The 19654-nt window shown below is 39.2% G+C and overlaps 3 protein-coding genes across 10 annotated transcripts in view; all 3 read right to left on the bottom strand.

Annotated features, from left to right (window-relative positions):
* Window positions 1-5279, bottom strand: part of LOC133545526 (gastrula zinc finger protein XlCGF57.1-like) — a 403569-nt gene extending 398290 nt beyond the window's left edge. For 4 of the 6 annotated variants that reach the window (XM_061891175.1, XM_061891181.1, XM_061891180.1 and 1 more), the window contains exon 1: window positions 4917-5279. In XM_061891175.1, the coding sequence (XP_061747159.1) occupies window positions 4917-5040 (124 nt within the window). In that variant the 5' untranslated portion in view covers window positions 5041-5279. The remainder of the gene's footprint in view (window positions 1-4916) is intronic. The other 2 variants (XM_061891179.1, XM_061891178.1) reach the window with 2 other exon arrangements.
* LOC133545542 (gastrula zinc finger protein XlCGF28.1-like) overlaps window positions 1-19654 on the bottom strand; it is a 37912-nt gene that overhangs the window by 13498 nt on the left and 4760 nt on the right. Inside the window, exon 1 of one of the 2 annotated variants that reach the window (XM_061891245.1) lies at window positions 5286-5421. The exons of the other annotated variant lie outside the window; for it this stretch is intronic. The gene's annotated coding sequence lies outside the window, so the exon portion shown is untranslated. Of the gene's footprint in view, window positions 1-5285; window positions 5422-19654 lie in introns of those variants that run through there. 2 annotated transcript variants of the gene reach the window in all.
* Window positions 12714-19654, bottom strand: part of LOC133545531 (gastrula zinc finger protein XlCGF57.1-like) — a 158724-nt gene continuing 151783 nt past the window's right edge. Inside the window, exons 3-4 of one of the 2 annotated variants that reach the window (XM_061891206.1) lie at window positions 16452-16670; window positions 12714-14056 (exon numbers count right to left, since the gene is read on the bottom strand). In XM_061891206.1, coding sequence (XP_061747190.1) covers window positions 12750-14056; window positions 16452-16670 — 1526 coding nt within the window. In that variant the 3' untranslated portion in view covers window positions 12714-12749. The remainder of the gene's footprint in view (window positions 14057-16451; window positions 16671-19654) is intronic. The other variant, XM_061891219.1, reaches the window with a different exon arrangement.

Below are 19654 nucleotides of genomic sequence, written 5' to 3'. Positions count from 1 at the left end.
TATCCGATTATTAATCGATTAATCAAAGTAATAATCGACAGATTAATCGATTATCAAATTAATCGTTAGTTGCAGCCGTAATATAATATATTATATTATTTATTATTATTCTTGTCTATTGTGAGTGAACTGTGGTGCTGAATTTCCCCCAGGGATCAATAAAGTACTTTCTATTCTATTCTATTCTATAATATTGAATCAAAATCAATTTTATTATGAATTATTGACTTATCCAAGGTTCGCATTACTTCACATCAAATATTCCGCTCAGAAAAATAATTTTGGTGGAAGATTTTGCGAATTTGGTAAATAAATAACCAAAAAAATGTATATTTTGTTGTTTTCTTACTGTACCGAAAATGAACCGAACCGTGACCTCTAAACCGAGGTACGTACCGAACCGAAATTTCTATGTACCGTTACACCCCTAGTTCACACACGCGACCTCAAGGCCAAGTTATCCTCAAAGTAATGGCTTAGCCGAGAAGTCTGTTCACATTGCAAAGTCCCTTATGGAAAAGGCCAAAGCTGATCAGAAAGACCCTTATCTGAGTCTGCTTGAGTATCGCAATACCGCAGTAGACAATTTCAAATCATCAGTTCAGCTGCTCATGAGTCGTCGCACACGCTCAATCCTGCTTAAAGGGGAACATTATCACCAAACCTATGTAAGCGTCAATATATACCTTGATGGTGCAGAAAAAAGACCATGTATTTTTTTAACCGATTTCCGAACTCTAAATGGGTGAATTTTGGCAAATTAAACGCCTTTCTGTTTATCGCTCTTTTAGCGATGACGTCAGAACGTGACGTCACCGTCACATTACAAACACTGGGTTTCAGCTCTGTTATTTTCCGTTTTTTCGACTATTTTTTGGAACCTTGAAGACACCATGCCTCGTCGGTGTGTTGTCGGAGGGTGTAACAACACTAACAGGGAGGGATTCAAGTTGCACCACTGGCAAGAAATCTGCTGCCAGACCCCCATTGAATGTACCAGAGTGTCTTTACATGCTAAGACAGACATGGCACAGAGATGTATGGATAACCTGCAGATGCATTTGCAACCATTAAGTCAACAAAATCACAAAGGTGAGTTTTGTTGATGTTGTTGACTTATGTGCTAATCAGACATATTTGGTCACGGCATGACTGCCAGCAAATCGATGCAAACATGCTACGCTAATCGATGCTAACATGCTATTTACGCTAGCTGTATGTACATTTGAAACTAGATACCCACATTTAATGCGAAACAAACACTTACCAATCGACGGATTTAAGTTGCTCCAGTGTCACAAGATGCGAAAGTCCTGATCGTTTGGTCCGCACATTTTACCGGCGATGCTAATAAGGCAGCCATGCTATGGGCCACTTCATTAGGTACACCCATGCTATGGCCGAATAGCGTCAATAGCTATTCGCTCAATAGCTTCAATTTCTTCTTCAATTTCGTTTTCGCTATCTGCCTCCATACTCTGACCATCTGTTTCAATACATGTGTAATCTGTTGAATCGCTAAAGCCGCTGAAATCCGAGTCTGAATCCGAGCTAATGTCGCTATATCTTGCTGTGGTAACCGCCATGTTGTTTGTATTGGCAGCCCTGTATGACGTCAGAGAAAAATGGACAGTCGCATCGCAAATAGCGAAAATCGAGAACTTTAAAGCTTTTTTTAGGGATATTCCGGGAGGTCTAAAATTTTGAAAAAAAACTTTGAAAAATAAAACAAGCCACTAAGAACTGATTTTTATTGTTTTTAACCCTTTTGAACTTGTGATAATGTTCCCCTTTAACACCCATCAGCAGCTGCGATCCAAAACCGTCAGCCACAAAGATGTTCACATCATGAGAACCCACAAACAACACCATCAGAAGAAATACCAGGACAGATCAGCGGAGCAGATGCCACCTCTGCATGAGGGACAAAACATCCGCTTTCAGAAGAAAGGCTACTGGAAACCAGCAGTGTTGTCATTTGTTCAGCTGATACTGAAATATCATAGCCCATCTGCGCATCAGGAGGACAAGAATACAGACGAAACAGATAACATCTCCTGGACACAACAAAGACACTGACCACTCAGAATGAAGAAAACACAAAGCAAGACAAATATCATACATTACACACAACACAGCTCAACGATAACAGGAGAGACAGCCTCACAGGCTGTGCGGTATCAGACAATCTCTAGACGCCAGGTTAAGCCCATAAATGTTATGGACTTATATAAATATGCTCAATGATGTTCAGATACATATAAGTCAATGATATTGTGATTGTGTTCTACTTCCAATATGTAATCCAGAATGACATTCGAGCAAGTTAAGTCATAATTGAAATCTGTTTACTTTATGGCAGTCATACAGTTGTGATCAAAATTATTCAACCCCCACACAATTTTGGTGTTTTAGCAAGTTGGACATTTATTCCGTATTTTGTTTATAGTCATATCAAATAAAGATGTGTCAAATAGACAAATGCAACTTAAATTTTAACACTGTATTTTACAAAATACAGTTGGCTCAATACATTTGACACATCTTTATTTGCTATGACTGTAAACAAAATACAGAATAAATGTCCAACTTGCTAAAACACCAAAATTGTGTGGGGGTTGAATCATTTTGATCACAACTGTACATGTGCTACTTTAATTTCAATACGTTTCAGCAAGGGTTTATTGCACAGAAAGAGCTATCCTTGAATGTTGTGTTTCATATTTTTATTAAAAGAATGGGGGTGTAATATTCTTAGGTAGAGAAGTGTACATAAATGTGATTGGCACATCTGACATGAGACTTCCTGGTTATAGTTGCCAGATATGTTTACGGTTATTCCCAAGAGTCGTAAATAAAAGTACAGTTAGCAGCACGTCCTGTGTTGGCTCAACTTATTTTCCACAGTAAACTAGAACTGGGCGATATTGGCTTTTATTAATATCTCGATATTTTTATGCCAGATCGCGATTTACGATATATATCTCGATATTTTGCCCTAGCCTTGAATGAACACTTGATGCATATAATCACAGCAGTATGATGATTCTATGTGTCTACATTAAAACATTCTTCTTCATACTGCATTAATATATGCTACTTTTAAACTTTCATGCAGAGAGGGAAATCACAACTAAGTCAATTTACCAAAACTGTATTTATTAAATACTCTTCATTCTCTCCCGGGTGACTTTTTAAATGAAAGAACAAATTAGTAGTGCTGCTACCTTTCGTAGCAACACTTCTGTTGCATACTTTGTATATTGCTGTTGTCTGCTGAATATCTTCCCGCTTGAAGCCAAACCACCGCCAGATGATGGACCCCCTGCTGTTTTTCTGGGGCATTAATCGTTCTTCCTCCATTTGTGATCAGTTTCGCACCTTCTCTCTCTTGTAATGTCACTCGCACTGCTTCGCTTACACCACCGGCCTCAGCTAACGTTAGCCATGCTACTACTTCTCTGCTCGGCGAGGGCGTATGACGCTAGACGCGCGACAGTATGTGACGTATGTAAGAAGGTGGGCTTGTTTTACGTCTCTGTGAGAAGGAGACACAAGAAGGAGTGAGAAACGCCTGTAGTGTAAGGCCTGCAGCTAAAAGCAACTGCGTGAGAACGTATACTCGAATATTCAATCAATCAATGTTTTTTTTTTTCTATGTCATGAAAAAGGGATGTTTTTGTCATGAAAAAGGGAGGTTTTTGTGGTTGGTGCACTAATTGTAAGTGTATATTGTGTTTTTTATGTTGATTTAATTTCCATCCATCCATTTTCTACCGCTTATTCCCTTTGGGGTCGCGGGGGGCGCTGGCGCCTATCTCAGCTACAATCGGGCGGAAGGCGGGGTACACCCTGGACAAGTCGCCATCTCATCGCAGGGCCAACACAGATAGACAGACAACATTCAAACTCACATTCACACACTAGGGCCCATTTAGTGTTGCCAATCAACCTATCCCCAGGTGCATGTCTTTGGAGGTGGGAGGAAGCCGGAGTACCCGGAGGGAACCCACGCATTCACGAGGAGAACATGCAAACTCCCCACTGCTCTAGGGGACCGAAAAAAATGGATGTCGAGCAAGTCTAACATGAAACTGTGAAAGTTCAATCCATAGTGGATCCAACACAGCCGCGAGAGTCCTGTCCACAGCGGAGCCAGCAGGAAACCATCCCAAGCGGAGGCGGATCAGCAGAGCAGAGATGTCCCAGCAAAACATATTACGATATAGTAATTTTCTATAATCGCACAGAAGCAAACCCGCGATATATCGTTTATATCGATATATCGCCCACCCCTATACGGAAAAAGACAATGTGTGATTTTCTTACATTGTGGTTGTGAATGATTACACAATTTAGGAAAACTTGCAGTTTCACTTTAAATTGGGAATATAGAACAAATATATATCATGTGACAAGAACATGAATGTGATGTGATTAAATAATCTTAATATTGCCCTGACGCCATGATTTTGTCCGGGATTTCCCTTTTAAAGGACAAAGTCCACCCAGGTTGTTCTGTCTAAATGACTGTCTGTATAAAGTGATGAGACAAAAAATATGTTTTAAAAGGTTATTCTACAAATGGACTGGGATATGTAACTCATCTTTACGGGTAGTTAAATTCGATGGTTGCATTGATTGAAACTTTTATTAGTAGATTGCACGGTACAGTTCATATTCTGTATAATTGACCACTAAATGGTAACACCCGAATAAGTTTTTCAACTTATTTAAGTCGGGGTCCACGTTAATCAATTCATGGTAATTCATGCAAGAGACCCTGCTGCAAATACCAGACGTACATGAATCATTCTCACAAGACAACCCAACTTCTTATACACTATAGATGGAAGAAAAGTGTTGATAACCAAATATAATGCCAGTAAAGTTGTGAGAGTAAGACGTAAACAAACCTGTTCTGTGTAACACAACTTGATGTTTCTTGAAAACAGCGTCCAGTCGTTGATGTTGTCGCTCCTTCTCCTCTTTAGTTGGACCAAGTTCCCCCTCGTACTTTGCTATCGTTCTTTCGCACATTTTCACACAATCACAACACTTTACACTCACATTTGATCTCGACTTAGCGATATGACAACAACGTTCGCGTCCTTGTTAGCAGCTAACAAGCTAAGCTAACTAGCAGGCTAAGGTAGCACAAGACGCGATAAAGTGCGCTCAGACTATGCAGATGAATAACAACGATGAGTAATCTATTAAACGATATATTTATCTACGTGCGCAATGATACAAAACAAAAACAAATACAGAACGATAATGCTTACGTTTAGGCCTTCTCCGTCAAACGCCCTCTTGCTTTTCCAACCGGTCAGTTCACGCATGCGCGAAGTCTACGTCTTCTTCTTTTAGTTTTCTGGCGAGTTGCAGCCGCAACTTAGAAGGTGCATACCGCCACCTACTGTACCGGAGTATGTATAATGGGCTCGTTATGTATTATATATATTATAAATAATATGTTTATATTCTATTATATAGTCGTGCATCTTTGAGGTATTTAAAGACAGCTCTATGTTTACTATTTCCCCGCAGTTCCCAAGATATAATCCTCCTCTCCCTTACTGATCTTCTCCTTTCCGTGTATTTCTTGCTGCTTAATATGATGTGTTCTACATCTTCAACAGTTTTACATGCAGGACATATTTCTGTTTGACATTTTCATATTGTTGCCATTGTTTTATTTAGGCCTGTGATCCAATCCTTATCTACCCAACACCACCTCTTCCCTTTTATTTTTCCTCTTCATCTCCATCCATCCATCCATTTCCTACCGCTTATTCCCTTTGGAGTCGCGGGGGGCGCTTGTGCCTATCTCAGCTACAATCGGGCGGAAGCCGGTGTACACCCTGGACAAGGCGCCACTTCAACGCAGTACATTTCTGTATGTTAAAATATTTTTAATCACCTCTGTTGCCATTTCTTTGCGGATTTTTTTTTTCTAAATCTGCCTTCACTTCACCTTTTGCCGAATGTTACATTCAGTATTCAATGTCCTGTTAATTGCTTTTTCGGCAATTCTGTCTGCTTCCTTGTTCCCCTCCAGTCCAACATGTGCTGGAACCCAGCAGAACCTTATTTCTATTAGCAACATTTTTAGGTAATATAAGCTTTGTTGAGTTTTCAGCATTAAGTATTCCCAGTTTGATTTCATAATTTTAATACTAAAAACCCCGTTTCCATATGAGTTGGGAAATTGTGTTAGATGTAAATATAAACAGAATACAATGACTTGCAAATCATTTTCAACCCATATTCAGTTGAATATGCTACAAAGACAACATATTTGATGTTCAAACTGATAAAAAAAAAATGTTTTTGCAAATAATCATTAACTTTAGAATTTGATGCCAGCAACACGTGACAAAGAAGTTGGGAAAGGTGGCAATAAATACTGATCAAGTTGAGGAATGCTCATCAAACACTTATTTGGAACATCCCACAGGTGTGCAGGCTAATTGGGAACAGGTGGGTGCCATGATTGGGTATAAAAACAGCTTGCCAAGAAAATGCTCAGTCTTTCACAATAAAGGATGGGGCGAGGTACACCCCTTTGTCCACAACTGCGTGAGCAAATAGTCAAACAGTTTAAGAACAACGTTTCTCAAAGTGCAAATGCAAGAAATTTAGGGATTTCAACATCCACGGTCCATAATATCATCAAAAGGTTCAGAGAATCTGGAGAAATCATTCCATTTAAGCAGCATTGAATGACCGTGACCTTCGATCCCTCAGACAGCACTGTATCAAAAACCGACATCAATCTCTAAAGCAGGGGTCACCAACGCACCAGGTAGCCCGTGAGGACCAGATGAGTCGCCCGCTGGCCTGTTCTAAAAATAGCTCTAATAGCATCACTCACCAGTGAGCTGCCTCTTTTTTTTTTAAATTGTATTTATTTACTAGCAAGCTGGTCTCGCTTTGCTCGACATTTATAATTCTAAGAGAGACAAAACTCAAATAGAATTTGAAAATCCAAGAAAATATTTTAAAGACTTGGTCTTCACTTGTTTAAATGAAATCATTTATTTTTTTTCTTTGCTTCTTATAACTTTCAAAAAGACAATTTTAGAGAAAAAATACAACCTCAAAAATAATTTTAGGATTTTTAAACACATATACCTTTTTACCTTTTAAATTCCTTCCTCTTCTATCCTGACAATTTAAATCAATGCTCAAATATTGTTTTTTTATTGTAAAGAATAATAAATACATTTTAATTTAATTCTTCATTTTAGCTTCTGTGTTTTCGACGAATAATATTTGTGAAATATTTCTTCAAACTTATTATGATTAAAATTCAACAAAATTATTCTGGCAAATATAGAAAATCTGTAGAATCAAATTTAAATCTTATTTCAAAGTCTCACATTTTCTTAAATATTTTTGTTCTGGAAAATCTACAAAAGATAATGATTTGTCTTTGTTAGAAATATAGCTTGGTCCAATTTGTTAAATATTGTAACAAAGTGCAGATTCTGAAGGAATCAATAAAGTACTATATCTAGATTGGATTTTAACCTATTTAAAACATGTCATCAAAATTCTAAAATACATTTTAATCAGGAAAAATTACTAATAATGTTTCATAAATTCTTCTATTATTTTTTTCAAAAAGATTCGAATGAGCTAGTTTTTCTATTCATTCTTTTCGGTTGAATTTTGCATTTTAAAGAGTCGAAATTTAAGATAAACTATGTTTCAAATTTTATTTTCATTTTTTTTTGTGTTTTGTCCTCTTTTAAAGCATTCAATTAAGTGTTTTTTCCCTCATTTATTCTCTACAAAAAAACCTTCCGTAAAAGGAAAAAAAAATGTACAATGGAATGACAGACAGAAATACCCATTTTTTTATATACATATTAGAGATGCGCGGATAGGGAATTATAACATCCGCAACCGCATCACCAAAGTCGTCATACACCCGCCGACCACCCGAACCAACGTTTTATCAGGACCGTACCCGCCCGCTGAAATACATCAGAAGTCGGCCGCCTTTACCACCCACAGAGCTATTTAAACCTGTTTCACAGAGTATCGAAGACAATTGGAGCCGCTGATGTTCTCGCGATTATTCAAAAGCGTTCATCCTAATGACATTAATATGGGCGTGCTGTGAAGCCATTGCCTTAGACACCTTCAACAACATGTACGAACCGATTTTTGGTCCAGCAACATGTTGTGTGCAGCTTCCGCAATCACACGTACAAGATTGAAAGGCATACTGGGTGATACAGAGTACACTGATGGTTGTGATATAAACAACTTTAACACTTACTAATATGCGCCACGCTGTGAAGCCACACCCAACAAGATTGACAAACACATTTCGGGAGAACATCCTCACAGTAACACAACATAAACGCAACACAACAAAAACCCATAATCCTTTGTATTCGTGACACTTCCTGAATATATTTTACACCCCCGCGCCCCCAACCCCGCCCACCTTACCGACGCAATTCCGTACAATTGACCACTAAATGGTAACACCCCAATAAGTTTTTCAACTTGTTTAAGTCGGGGTCCACGTTAATCAATTCATGGTACAAATATATACTATCAACATAATACAGTCATCACACAAGTTAATCATCATAGTATGTACATTGAATTATTTACATTATTTACAATCCGGGGGGTGGGATGAGGAGCTTTGGCTGATATCAGTACTTCAGTCATCAACAATTGCATCAACAGAGAAATGTGGACATTGAAACCGTGTAGGTCTTACTTAGTAGGATATGTACAGCCAGCAGAGAACATAGTGAGTTTAGATAGCATAAGAACAAGTATATACATTAGAAATACATTCAATTATTTACATTAGGTTATTTACAATCCGGGGGGATGGGATGTGAATGGAGGAGGGTATTAGTAAAGGGTTGAAGTTGCCTGTAGGTGTTGTTGTTTAAGAGTGTCACAACATTGCTGTTTACGGCAGACGAACTGCTTTACGGTCGACGAAAATGTGACTGCTGTTGTTGTGTGTTGTTACCACGCTGGGAGGACGTTAATAAAACTGCCTAGCAATAAACCCACATAAGAAACCAACAACTCGCCCTCGATCGTTATACAGTTATAACGTCATTGGGCAGACACGCTGTTTATATCGTGGGAAAGCGGACATGAAAACAGGCTGTACTCACTCGGGTCCGCATGGAGCTGGAGGGGCCGTGGCCTCCAGTATCTGGCCACACCTGTTGCCAATCAGCCGGCTCCTATTTGTACCTGCTTTGTCTTGTGTCAGTTGCTGGATCATTGTATTGTATTGTCGTTGCCTCATGTCACTCTTGTGTCTTTGCTACCTGTCGTGTCTGGCATCATTTCAGCTATTACCTGTCGTGCTACATCTTGTCCTGGTCGTCGTAGCGGTAAGCTGTTTTTGTTAGCCATAGCTATTTCCAGTTTTTCTGTTTGTTATCCTCTAGCTTCCATGCTAAACTTCCTTTTTGTTTTTCTAGCTCCCAGAGATAGCGCTCTTCGTTTGTTATTCCGCCCACGTGCGTGCTTTTGTTTGTTCTTGTGTAGTTTTAATTAAATCAAGTTTTCTTGCTCGATGCCTGCCTCCATCTCTGCATCTTGGGGTTCAACAACAAACACCCCTGACACCTCCCAGTTAATGTTGTCCTATTAACTGTCAGTATAAAGTGATGAGACTGGACTTAAAGTTTAAGAGTTTATTCTACAAATGGACTGGGATATGTAGCTCATCTTTACTGGTAGTTAAAAGGGAACATTATCACCAGACCTATGTAAGAGTCAATATATACCTTGATGTTGCAAAAAAAAAGTCCATATGCTTTTTTAACCGATTTCCGAACTCTAAAAGCGTGAATTTGGCTATTTAAATGCCTTTCAATTGTTCGCTGTCGAAGCGATGACCTTTCACCGTGACGTTACAACAGGAAGCAATCCACCATTTTCTCAAACACAAGTTAAATCAGCTCTGTTATTTTCCGTTTTTTCGACTGTTTTCCCGTACCTTATAGACATCATGCCTCGTCGGTGTGTTGTCGGAAGGTGTAACAACACGATCAGGGACGGATTCAAGTTGACTTACATGGAGTGTGCATCGATTAGCACAGCATGCTAATCGATAATAACATGCTATTTAGGCTAGCTGTATGTACATTTTGCATCATTATGCCTCATTTTTAGCTATATTTGCCTCCAGCCTTTCCCTCCTCCCACATTTAATGCCAAACAAACACATACCAGTCGACGGATTCAAGTTGCACCAGTGTCAAAAGATGCGGAAGTCCCTCGTTTGTTCTGCACATTTTACCGACGATAACGATGCTACGACAGAGATGTGTGGATATCCTGCGACACTCAAAGCAGATGCATTTCCAACGATAAAGTCAACGAAATCACAAAGGTGAATTTTGTTGATGTTATTGACTTATGTGCTAATCAGACATATTTGCGCACGGCATGACTGCCAGCTAATTAATGCTAACTTACTATTTAGGCTAGCTGTATGTACATTTGTAGCTATATTTGCATCCAGCCTTTCACCCCACCCACATTTAATGCCAAACAAACACTTACCAATCAACGGATTTAAGTTGCTCCAGTGGTCAAAAGATTGGTCAGAAGGCGATCGCCGAATTCGTCCTCATTGCCTTTGTCCGTCGTGATATGGCTCAATAGCTTCAGTTTCTTCTTCAATTTCGTTTTCGCTATCTGCCTCCACACTCCAACCATCCGTTTCAATACATGCGTAATCTGTTGAATCGCTTAAGCCGCTGAAATCCGAACCTGAATCCGAGCTAATGTCGCTATATCTTGCTGTTCTATCCGCCATGTTTGTTTGTATTGGCGTCACAGGAAAATGGACGGGTGGATTTACAGACAGCAAAAATCAGGCACTTTAAAGCCTTTTTTCGGGATGTTCCATGATGGGTAAAATTGAAAAAAAAACTTCGAAAAATAAAATAAGCCACTGGGATCTGATTTTTATTGGTTTTAACCCTTCTGAAATTGTGATAATGTTCCCCTTTAAATTCGACAGAGCACCGACAACCACAAGACAACCCAACTTCTTATACACAATATATTTAAGAATAGTGTTGGTAATCAAATATAAAGTTAGTAAAGATGTGAGAGTAAGAAGTAAACAAATCAACTTGATGTTTATTGAAAACAGCGTGCAGTAGTTGATGTCGCTCCTTCTCCTCTTTTGTTGGACAAAGTTCCTACTCGTACTCTGCTATCGTTCTTTTGCACATTTTCACAAAATCACAACACTTTACACTCACATTAGATCCCTGCTTAGCAATGTAACGGTAACTTCCGCGTCTCTTTGTTAGCAGCTAACAAGCTACGCTAACCTAACAAGCTACGCTAACCTACGTAGCTATGGAAGTAGAATTGTCTCACATTAACTTAAAAATATCAATATATTAATAAATATCCATATATTAATAAATATACAAATACAAATGTGATGTACAAATAAATAATTTGTATAAATAGACGCATATTTGTAAACATGTACAAATAAAATTTATAAATGTAAAAATGTGACATACAAATAAATCAAGAATTTGTATCAACGTGTATTTGTAAATATATTTTTGTGATTTGAATATAAATATGCTTAATTTTTATTTGCATTGAATTTGCATATGTGGATGCTTTTGTGTCAATGAGGCATTAATCCCACAAACCCATCCATCCATCCATCCATTTCTACCGCTTATTCCCTTTCGGGGTCGCGGGGGGCACTGGCGCCTATCTCAGTTACAATCGGGCGGAAGGCGGGGTACACCCTGGACAAGTCGCCGCCTCATCGCAGGGCCAACACAGATAAACAGACAACTTTCGCACTCACATTCACACACTAGGGCCAATTTAGTGTTGCCAATCAACCTATCCCCAGGTGCATGTCTTTGGAAGTGGGAGGAAGCCGGAGTACCCGGAGGGAACCCACGCATTCACGGGGAGAACATGCAAACTCCACACAGAAAGATCCCGAGCCTGGATTTGAACCCAGGACTGCAGGACCTCCGTATTGTGAGGCAGACGCACTAACCCCTCTTCCACCGTGAAGCCTTAATCCCACAAACCAGATGCACAAATACATGTGACCTATAACACTCCCCTGAACAACCAGCAGAGGGCACTGCAGCGAGAGCAGTCTGGGGACATGCATATAAAACAATCCCAACACAATCATCATATTACAAAATACAGCAATTAAGATACTTAATAAAATAGATTATAGAGACCCAACAAATGATTCATAAAGTCACACATTTAAAAGTGTTTTATGAATGACAACTGTTCAAATGATGAATAAAGTAAATAATGCGCTTCCTGAAGTGGTCCAGTACATATGTATATCATATAAAGATGCTAATCTATAGGATTATTAAAAATTAGAAATAAGAATATGTAACAATTCCATATTTTAAACACCTATAAAAAATACTTATAAGTCTAAAATCGTATTATGAATATATATACACATAAAATGTTCATTGTCTTGTACTGTTTACTCTCACCTTTTGCGTCAAATTGTTCTGTTCAATGTTTAGTAAAAGTACACAATATTCCATATTACTGCATGTACTTGACTGAAAAAAGCACTAATATAAACTATTTAATTCATAAATGTAGAAGCAAATTTAAAAGTTTGTTACACAAACAACGTCACACATGTTATATGAGCTGATGTTAGAAAGTCCAAATTAAAGTCTTGACAGTTTATTTCAAATCCTGCATTTTTATTTGCTGCTGCTGTTCTCACCAGCACACTTGTGTTTCTCCCACTGGTACTTATAAGAGAATCTTTCACCACACACACTGCAACCCAACACTTTCTCTCCTGTGTGTGTTCTCATGTGTGCGACAAAGTTTGATCGGTCACAAAAGCGTTTGTTGCAGGTAGAACAGGAGAAAGGTTTCTCGCCAGTGTGTGTTCTCATGTGTACTTTCAAAATGTTACTTTGTGCAAAACATTTACCGCAGATTGAACATATGAAAGGTTTTTCTCCAGTGTGTGTTTTCATGTGTACTTTCAAACACCGACTTCGTGCAAAACCTTTACCACAGGTTGAACAGGAAAAAGGTTTTTCTCCAGTGTGTATTCTTCTGTGTTTTTCCATGTATGAATTTTGTGTAAAACCTTTACCGCAGATTGAGCATGAAAAAGGTTTTTCACCAGTGTGTGTTCTCATGTGTACTTTCAAATTGTGACTTACTACAAAACCTTTACTACAGATCAAACATATAAAAGATTTTTCTCCGGTGTGTGACATTGTGTGTTTTTTCAAACTCTGACTGTGTGAAAAACCTTTCCCACATATTGAACAGATAAAAGGTTTTTCTCCAGTGTGTATTCTCATGTGAACTTTTAAATGTTGACTTAGAACAAAATCTTTACTACAGACTGAACAGGTAAAAGGTTTCTCTCCAGTGTGCGTTCTCATGTGGGTTTTCATGTGACAATGGTATTTAAAGGTTTTGTCACAGTGAGAACATTTAAAGCGAGTGTTGTCAGTGTGACATGTCTTATCCTCTTTAGAGTCTTCATCATCAGTGTCAGGAGAGTGTGAGGTTGTGTCCTCACTATCTGATAGTGGAGCTAAGAGCTTGTCTGCTTGTGATCCTCCACAGTGGTCTCCATCAGCTTCTGTTGTCATGTGTTGTGTTGAGCTGCTGCTTGGAGGCTCCGCCCCTCCCCTCTCCTCACTTTCACCTTTCACCTCATCATCTTCACTCTTCACAGGGACACCAATCTCTGGGAACTCATCCAACCATTCAAGACACTCTCCCTCCTGACTGATGCTGTGTTCCTCTTCTTCCTCTTTAATGTGCAGCGGCTCTTGGTCCTCCTCTTCCTCTTTAAAGTGAGGGATCAATGGGCCCTCCTCTTCATTTTTTACATGTAAGATCAGTGGGTCCTCCACTTGCCCTTTAATGTGAAGGGTCAGTTTAACATTATGTGAATGTGGTACCTCTTCTTCCTTATGTATGTGGGGGGAATGTTGTTCCTCCTCCTGCTCATGAGGTAGAAGTTCTTCTTTGATGTCTGCGGGACAGGAGAAAACAAACATTCTTTAAAAAAGTCCAGCTTTGCTCAGTCACATGAGACATTGTCCTGCACCAACATATGATCTCACAATCTAATCAGTTTCCCCTCACAGCAGTCAGGGTACTTCCAGATGACTCATGAAGAAGACCTTCAGGGGAATGCCTTCCCAGGCCAACGCCCAATCCACTTTATTCTTATAAAAATTCTTGCAATCCCTAAAGGGTAACATTATCACCAGACCTATGTAAGCATCAATATATAACTTCGTGTTGCAGAAATAAGACCATATGTTTTTTTTTTAAACCGATTTCCGAACTCTAAAAGGGTGAATTTGGCAATTTAAAAGCCTTTAAATTGTTCGCTGTCGGAGCGATGACCTTTCGCCCGTGACGTTACAATGGGAAGCAATCCGCCATTTTCTCAAACCCGTTACACACACAAGTCAAATCAGCTCTGTTATTTTCCGTTTTTTCGACTGGTTTCCGTACCTTGGAGACATCATGCCTCGTCGGTGTGATGTCGGAGGGTGTAACAACACTAACAGAGATGGATTCAAGTTGACTTACGTGGAGTGTGCATTGATTAGCACGGCATGCTAATTGATGCTAACATGCTATTTAGGCCAGCTGTATGTACATATTGCATCGTTATGCCTCATTTGTAGCTATATTTGCATCCAGCCTTTCCCTCCACCCACATTTAATGCCAAACAAACACATACCAATCGACCGATTCAAGTTGCGCCGCACCAGTGGTCAAAAGATGCGAAAGTCCCTCGCACACTTTACCGACGATAGCGATGCTACGACAGAGATGGCATAGAGATGTGTGGATATCCTGCGACACTCAAAGCAGATGCATTTCCAACGATAAAGTCAACGAAATCACAAAGGTGAGTTTTGTTGATGTTGATGTTATTGACTTATGTGCTAATCAAACATATTTGCTCACGGCATGACTGCCAGCTAATCGAAGCTAACATGCTATTTAGGCTAGCTGTATGTACATATTGCATCATTATGCCTCATTTGTAGCTATATTTGGATCCAGCCTTTCCCTCCACCAACATTTAATGCCAAACAAACACATACCAATCGTTGGTTGGAAGGCGATTGCCGAATTCGTCCTCGCTTCCTCCCGTTTTGCTGTCTGTCGTGATATGGCTCAATAGCTTCAGTTTTTTCTTCAATTTCGTTTTCGCTATCTGCCTTTACACTCCAACCATCCGTTTCAATACATGCGTAATCTGTTGAATCGCTTGCGCCGCTGAAATCCGAGCTACTATGCTATACCTTTCTGTGCAATCCGCCATCTTTGTTTGTGGTGATGTCACGCTGTGACGTCACAGGAAAATGGACGGGTGTATATAACGATGGTTAAAATCAGGCACTTTAAAGCCGTTTTACCGGATACTGCGTGATGGGTAAAATTTTGGAAAAAACTTGGAAAAATAAAATAAGCCACTGGGAACTGATTTTTATTGGTTTTAACCCTTCTGAAATTGTGATAATTTTCCCCTTTAAAAACATCCAAACACCTCCAATAAGGTTTTATGTACATACACTAAGTATATATATGTAATTTAGTAACAGGCATATTTTAAAAAAAGATGTACATTTTACATATTTTTTGCTCATTAGCGCATTCATTTAAAAAAACGCATCCTTTTTTTTTAACATCACTGACTATTACACACTGCAGACTTCCTGAGAGCCAACAAACGTAATACAATATCACTTACTGAACAAAGTCTGCTGTCACTGGTTTATTGTTATATTCCCTTTTAGATAAAGAATGACTTAATTGTCACTCGAAAAAGAGGGTTGAAGCCAGGCGTCTTTTTGTGTCATTCGCCATTGTCCAGAGTCTAAATTGGCTGTCAAAGGGTACCAACTTGTCAAAATACATTATCATCCTTCTACTATCCAGGTGAGCGGCACAATTCATGATCTGGAATAATCTTTTACCAGCATCAAGGTGAGGAAGGAGCTCACCAGCTGGTGATGTCAACATAGTTTGTCTGCGTTAGCACTTATGATAACAATATCACTAATACTTGCTTGGTATTCAAGCTACGAAATGCAAATTGTTATTGTTGGCGTTTATTGGATGGTTATAGAGGACCTGCCATTGGCTCCATTGCAAGCGGACTTTTATTGACATTTATGAGTTAGAATGTTATTTAAAAATATATATCCATCGTCATGTCTTTTATAAAGATTGTGAAAGATAGAACAAATTCCTCCAAAAAGTGAAGTTCCTCTCTAAATTCAAATGATTAAGGAAGCCTACTTGGATGAGAAGACAAAGGTCTTGTAAGACAAAGTGAAGAGTCCAGTTGTGATGGATTGAATGCCCTGAGAATAAAATGATATGTGGATGTTGTGCTTACTTGGACTGTGATGAAGCTGTGAGGACTCAGGTGGTTTGTCTTCATGCTCTTCAGTCTTCACAGAGACAAAAGTCAGTGGAAACTTGCTGACATCAGCCTCCTCCTGCCCTAGAAGACACTCTCCCTCCTGAGTGATCCACACTTCCTCCTCTTCCTCTTTAATGTGGGGGGGCTGTGGATCTTCCTCTTCCTCTTTAATGTGAAGGGGCTTCTGAACGTCTGTTGGGTAAATAAATAAAGAAGATAAAGAGAGAATAGAAATAGTTTTAGACTGATATTATTTGTGTTATTTCGTGTGTTGTGTTAAAAGCGTGTAGCAAAACAACCAATAAAAACACGGGAAAAACCTTTTGTCTCAAAATGTATTCAAAAAAAGAATTGGAAATTTGATTGGGGGGCAATTTGAAAAGTTTTCAATAGGTACGGGGCAGCATTAATTGAGGCATTTTTTACTTTACACCAGGGGTGTGTCGTGGAAATTTCTTGAAGACGATCCATTAGTGACAAATAGCTTTAAAATGATTTATTAAAGAAACAAACAAATAATAACAAGCTTTGCAAAGCGAGACCAAACCAGAACGACACATTTGTTTGTTCCAACTTGTTCTAACCCCTTTAGAATTTGACATGACAATTATACATTCTCAGAAGTCCCACCCTCCATGCTCATTTACATACAGTACACCAGTGGAATGAATACCCAAAGTCCTGTGAAGAAGGAGAGGGTGTCGTTTGCCCAGAAAGGGGGGTTGGGGGGGTCACTCAGGAAAGGGGAACAATTTAGCTCTGTTGGGGATCAAGAATAAATGACACATATGCCCAGGTCAACTAAAGTCCACATGTTACATCAAAGACACAGGAGACAGAGCTTGATCAGATAATAGATCTCTTGCTAAGTGTCACATTCCTGAACCTAATAAACAACTTTTGGTACCCAGTTCAAAGAACATCATCTATTTAAAAAAGTATAAGTAATTTTGCTATCACAGGTGTCAAACGTACGGTTTTATCTGGCCCGCGGGATGAGTTTGCTAAGTATTCAAATTAACCTGAAATATTTGAATGAAAGAAACAGTTCTTCTACATGTGTCTACTGGATGTTGCAATAGCAATTCTTTGTATCTCTGTAGATCAGGGGTCATGCCGCATGGGGCTCTTGGATCACTCTGATGCGGCTCAGCTGCATACTTGCCGACCCCCCCATTTTACCGGGAGGTTTTCCAAATTTCATTGCCTCGCATATTAGCAAGAGTGCTAAAGTTGTTTATATCACAACCCTTAGTGTAACCTGTATGGCTGTTGAGTAAGTATGCCTTGCAGTCGCTAATGCAGTGGTTGTCAAACTTTTTTTGTCATTCCCCACTTTGGACAAGAGGGAGTTTTCAAGCCCCACCTGCCCCCATCGCCCCAACAGAACGATGATGCCAAGCTTAACATTTTCAAATTTTTTGAACATCAAGTAACATCAAGTTGTATACATTCAAACTCAATAACATACAATAACATCAAGTTCAATAATAAATAAAATAGTTGTGCAGCTGTGGTATAACTTGCATCAAGTTCAGTAATAAATAAAAAAAAGTGTTATAACTTGCATCAAGTTCAATAATAAATCAAAGTGTTATAACTTGCATCAACTTCAATAATAAATCAAATAACTTGCATCAAGTTCAATAATAAATAAATTAAAAAGTGCCGCTTTGCAATCTTTGCAACAACAAAAAAAGGAGGAGCTATGCATTTGCAAATCCTCACACGGTGACTCGCCATTCACAAAGCGGACGTATGCGATGAACAGGTAGTCTTTATTGCTGTCCGTAGCTTTGTCCACTTGTAAAGCAAAACAACTTTCTTTTAATTTGTCCAGGAGTTGTTCCTCAAAATCACTTGCAATGTCGCATATACGTCTCGCAACTGTGTCGTTTGACAGTGTGACAGCATTTAATTTAGCTGTGCTTGTCTCGTCAAGCATGACTGACACCATGTCTATTGCAGCGGGGAAAATGAGCTGCTCAGCCATTGTGTGTGGTTTTTTGCATTGTCCAATTCTGTATGCAACTCTATATGAAGCCATTTGAGCGTTACTGTTTACTGATGCAGCTTTTACCAGGCGCGTCTCTTGTTGACGGTACTATGCCAGTTTTCTTTGAAAGAAATCTAGTGGCTTATTGACATGATTGGGGTGTGTGGTCTAGAGGTGTCTCTTTAATTTGTTGGGTCTCATGCTGTCTGTGGCTAGCGGTTTTAGACACAGAACACACAGGGGTCTCTCCTCTGCCCCCACCACCGCTGCCGTGAATCCAAGAGCAAAATACCCTTCATCATACTTTCTTTTCGGTTGGTTTTTTGGTTGATTAGGCCCGTCAGAATTTAGTTTCTTTGCAGGCGCTGGCTCTGGCTCGACGACCTTCGAGGTGCGAGTCACAAATGTATCCATTTTGTGTAATTGTGGTCCACACATTAGCCTGCTACCCATCGGCGCGAAAGTTTGTTTTGCTTAGCCCCGCCCCCATTAGTTACTGTTGCTCTATCTGTCAAACTTTCACTCCAACCTAGAAATTTAAAGCCTACAGGAAAAATAAGTACCTGTAATTTACATTTAGTCATATAGCTGATTTTTTTTACTATGCTTACTATGAAAGCATAGTAAAAAAAATATATATATCTAAGAATATAATAAAAAAATTAAACTAAAGTGAAATGTCCTCCCGTTCCTCGCGCCCCACCTGTCATGTCTCTATTCCCCACCAGTGGGGAATAGAGACATGACATTTGAGAAACGCTGCGCTAATGTGTTTCTGCAGAAGACACATACAAAATACGAATGGGCTGGTAAGCTGTTTGTTACGGTTGTGGAGGTCGCTAAACGCATTGTCATCATAGCACGCCCTTATTATTGTTGTTTGGGTGAAAACCAGTAGTCAGTCGAGAGGAAGGTTGCTCTGAAACTTGGTCGTCTCCCGGAAAAATCGAGATGGTTGGCAAATGTGATGTTGTCAAGCGGCATTCAAATAAAACTCACGGGCCGCACTACTACAAAATGTTCATATTAAGGTGCGGACCGTGTGTCTGAGACCTCTGGTTAATACATAGCACAAAGCAAAACAAAACTTTGTACGCTGTGTTATATCATTTTAAATTTCAAAAGAGTCTTGTGGCTCCCATAGTTTTCTTTATTTTGTGAAACGGGTGAAAATGGCTCT

This window comes from Nerophis ophidion, linkage group LG28 (assembly GCF_033978795.1).
Source record: "Nerophis ophidion isolate RoL-2023_Sa linkage group LG28, RoL_Noph_v1.0, whole genome shotgun sequence".
NCBI classification, from domain to species: Eukaryota; Metazoa; Chordata; class Actinopteri; order Syngnathiformes; family Syngnathidae; genus Nerophis; species Nerophis ophidion.
Note: the sequence above shows the minus strand (reverse complement) of the source record. Positions and strands in the feature narration are given on the sequence as shown.